The 3,702-nt window shown below is 33.9% G+C and overlaps 1 protein-coding gene across 2 annotated transcripts; it reads right to left on the reverse strand.

Annotated features, from left to right (window-relative positions):
• Nucleotides 1-1,297: 1,297 nt before the first annotated feature.
• On the reverse strand, nt 1,298-3,231 carry LOC143898418 (52 kDa repressor of the inhibitor of the protein kinase-like). 2 transcript variants are annotated; one of them, XM_077407880.1, is made up of 4 exons: nt 2,698-3,231; nt 2,433-2,618; nt 2,253-2,317; nt 1,298-1,432 (listed from the first exon to the last, which is right to left on the reverse strand). In XM_077407880.1, the coding sequence occupies exons 1-3, from the start codon at nt 2,814-2,816 to the stop codon at nt 2,281-2,283; spliced, it is 342 nt and encodes a 113-aa protein (XP_077264006.1). In that variant the 5' UTR covers nt 2,817-3,231; the 3' UTR covers nt 1,298-1,432; nt 2,253-2,280. The 2 variants fall into 2 exon arrangements, with proteins under 2 accessions (XP_077264006.1, XP_077264005.1); XM_077407879.1 differs by lacking the exon at nt 1,298-1,432 and having other exon boundaries at nt 1,969-2,317; nt 2,698-3,230.
• Nucleotides 3,232-3,702: the final 471 nt, after the last annotated feature.

Consider the following 3,702-nt stretch of genomic DNA (forward strand, 5'->3'; position numbering starts at 1 on the left):
GTAAAATTGATATCAATATACTAAAATTTCCAAAATTTAATTTATTATGTAAATTTTATTTAAACAATTTTATTTAAAAGTCATTTATATAGAAGACAGTTTTGTTAACATAATTTGACGAGCTCTTCGCGAGCTCGGTGCGTGCGAAGTGTGCGAGTATTTCCGCAAGCACACTGGCACAATAAATCAATAACAATCAGTAAATACAGCGATAAACAAAAATGATACCAAGATTAAATATATGCCATAATCAGTTTTAGCCCGTCCATTTTAAGGCAATGAATCTACGAAATGTAATATTTTCACACTATAAATTATTGTATGTACGTTGACACGTACCGAGATATATTTTTGCTCTATATTTAATTATTTGTAGATTCGTTACCTCAATAAAAAAAATGTCTCATTGACTCACCGATTCGATGCGCAACGGGCGAAGTTATGCAGCCACGTAGCTACGGCAATACTATAACATACAAACAAAAGATTTAAATTAAAAAACCGCTCAAAATTATTAACATTTGAAAAGTTAATTTTTACGCGTCTCTAAATTCGTCTTTCAATAAAATATTTAACAATACAATTATCTGTTTATCGAAACAGATCTTTACGGGAATAAAATTTTAGATAACAAATTCTTTTTCTTTAATTACTTAAACACGTCGATTAAATGGAAACACATTATTAATTTTATGTAGCTAAAAGATGATACTTACCCCAAGGTTGCTCCGCCGGTGCCCGATGCCTCTCTCAGGCTTCCTCCTCCTCTCAGGACGTCAGGCTTTCTCTTTCCTTTCCTCCTTCTCCTCTCAACGCACAGGACACTCGCGAGAAACACTCGCGGATAATAAACTACACGCGCGCGCGGACTACGTATCAATAAAAGCCTTTCTCGCGCGATACTTTTACGGCACTCCCGTTTAGAAAAGTCCTTTAGTCCGCGTACCGTTCGGCACTCCCGAAGCAAACTCGACGAACCGGCTGCGGTTCGTTTATTCAATCAAATCGGCGGACGCGAGGGTACGTTAGCTTCCCCGTCTTTAGATTTTTATCCAAGCGGAACAAGTGTTTTGCTTGGGTAAAATCCTCGTACTGGGTACTGAGCATTCCCACCTCGCCAAGGTCGTACCCATGGGAAGGAAGTATACTTTACTTTGCAATATGAAAGCAGGCTAGGTAACAATTTTTCGTGCAAATTTGAAGGATTCGCGACGCCGCGGCCGCGTGCCCCGCGTCGTACCGCGTCACAGTATATACAGTAGCGCAACTCTCTGTCGGCACCTTTGATGTTAGTGTTGGCCAAAATGGAGTGCGCATGCGCGAAATAAAGCAGTATTCTGTCTCACTTCTTTCTTCATCATCTCTCTCCTTCCTACTCGTTCAGTCCATATTGAGGTTAATTTAACGCAGTTGGCGCGAGATACAACCGTGTCTGTTAGTTTCAATAAAAATTATGCAAAATTATTGTTAACAATGTACAATGTCATGCAATGCGCGCGTAAAAAAATGAAAGAAATTAAAATATTAAAAAATATTACATATATAATAGATGAATCCGTTAATGATGCAAAATAATGATATATAAAATATTAATATATGAAATATTATATACTAATAATTAAAATAATAACAGTATGTTATATAAATAAATAAATAAATATATATATATATATATATATATATATATATATTATATGATAAGTCAGGAATAAATGTAAAATATAAGTATATAACATATATAATATATAAAATAATTTTCTCGCATAAAAGTATACACACAAAGAAATTATGTAAACATTTTAAATTAATATAACACTTTTTAGTTTAAATGTATACATTTATATATTTTTATAAAATATGTCACATTTTACAATATATTATTTATTAAATATATTATACATTTTGTGTGTGTGTGTGTAGTAATATAAACTCAATTTTTTAATGATACAATAGTATGTGGTCAATATATATTGATAAAATTTTTACATTTTATTTTATAACATATATGTAGATAAATTTTTACAAATAATGAATATATATTATTGAAAACTTTACTGATAATGCTAAGCTATTGCGCAAAAGAAATTGCATTAATAATATTAAAAACTTATTAATATTAAAAACTAAATATATGTATAATTCGCGCATTGTAATACTAATAAAATACATAAACTTCTTCAGTTTTTTGAGTTATGTGTTAATTTAAATTTAATTTTTCTAATATTTTTATAATAAATGCAAAAATAGCTTACATATTATTATTTTCATTTTCCATTGATATTACATCTGTTGATACTGTAGAAGCTGTAGTACACTGCTGTAAAATATTATATTTTTTATTATTTTATATTACTATCAAAAATATTTTTAAGTATCAAAACTTGATTTTTCCAAATAAAGAGTAATTAAAACTAATATAAATGAAAACTTACTTATTATTGGTAAACTCTAAACATCTTGTTGGTACAGCATCTGGATGAAGGCGAGCTCGACTTTTGACAATTTTATACTGATTTTCTTCAAAATGTACATGACACAATCCACAATTGCGGTGAGCATACTCGGGGCCTTTTGGTATTAAATCCAATCTTCTGCATGCTTGAACCCATGCCAACCACCTGTGTATGTCAGAATAATTAATTAAACTACGCAAATAATGAAATAATGATGTAAACAATTATTAAAATAGTATTGTACCTATCATGTTCTTTTGGAAAAAGGAAGAAGTGTCGTTTTTCCACATTTATGGTGCTCATACATCCTGTCACTGCACACCAATGACTTTCTTTTTTAACGCCTTTAATAGTTTTTTCCATTTTCTAATTCCTTCTCGTAGCAAAAAATCTGAAACAAAGCTAAGATCAAAGTGCTTTCAAAGAAAAGGAAACCTGTATAAAATTTATACAGGTTAACTTTCCTTTCTATACTTCCAATACACAAATCACTTCACAATCACTTCACAAATCTCTTCACAATCACACACTTTACAATCACACAATTTACACAATTTTTTTCCGACTTTTATCAAGTCACTCTATAGCTGTCTATAGCACTTTAACGCCTTAGGCATTTAAATGTGCCTCTAAATCCGTTAGAAAAGGAAAGACAGTAAGAAGAAAAGAGACAGAAATAGTGCTTTATTTCGCGCATGCGCAATCTGTTTTGGCCAACACGAAATCAGAGGAGTTGCGCTACTGTATATACTGTGACCGCGTATTCATCGCCGCGCGGCGCGTTACGTTAATGCGACACGAAATGTTCCGAGGTGTCGGCAACTTGACGCGATACTACGTCGAGCGGACGGTTAATAAAGACGCGCACTTGGTTAATCGAAGATACATACGCTATTGAAATTAAATATTGCACGCACAAAATCTCGCGAAAGCAAAACTGCGTTATCGATATGTATGACGACGAAGAATCGTGACTGCCGAGCGTTAAACGCGACGCGAGATATACGGAGATTATGAACGGGCACTCACGGACGGGCGCGATGTATCACGGCGTTCCGTTGCTCGAATCACTCGATACGGACACTATCGCTCACTACACTCAGCTCTCTTTTTCCCTACGAAGAGAATCATATCGGAGACAAATCACACGACGGTCGACGCGACAATTTCCGGCACAGCGTTCAAAGCGCGACACGAGATACACATTCGCGATTCGCGAGTCCCAGATATGGCGGGACGAGCGATTATC

The sequence above is a fragment of the Temnothorax americanus genome, unplaced genomic scaffold (assembly GCF_048541705.1).
Source record: "Temnothorax americanus isolate GAGA-0224 unplaced genomic scaffold, ASM4854170v1 Scaffold23, whole genome shotgun sequence".
In the NCBI taxonomy this organism is placed as follows: Eukaryota; Metazoa; Arthropoda; class Insecta; order Hymenoptera; family Formicidae; genus Temnothorax; species Temnothorax americanus.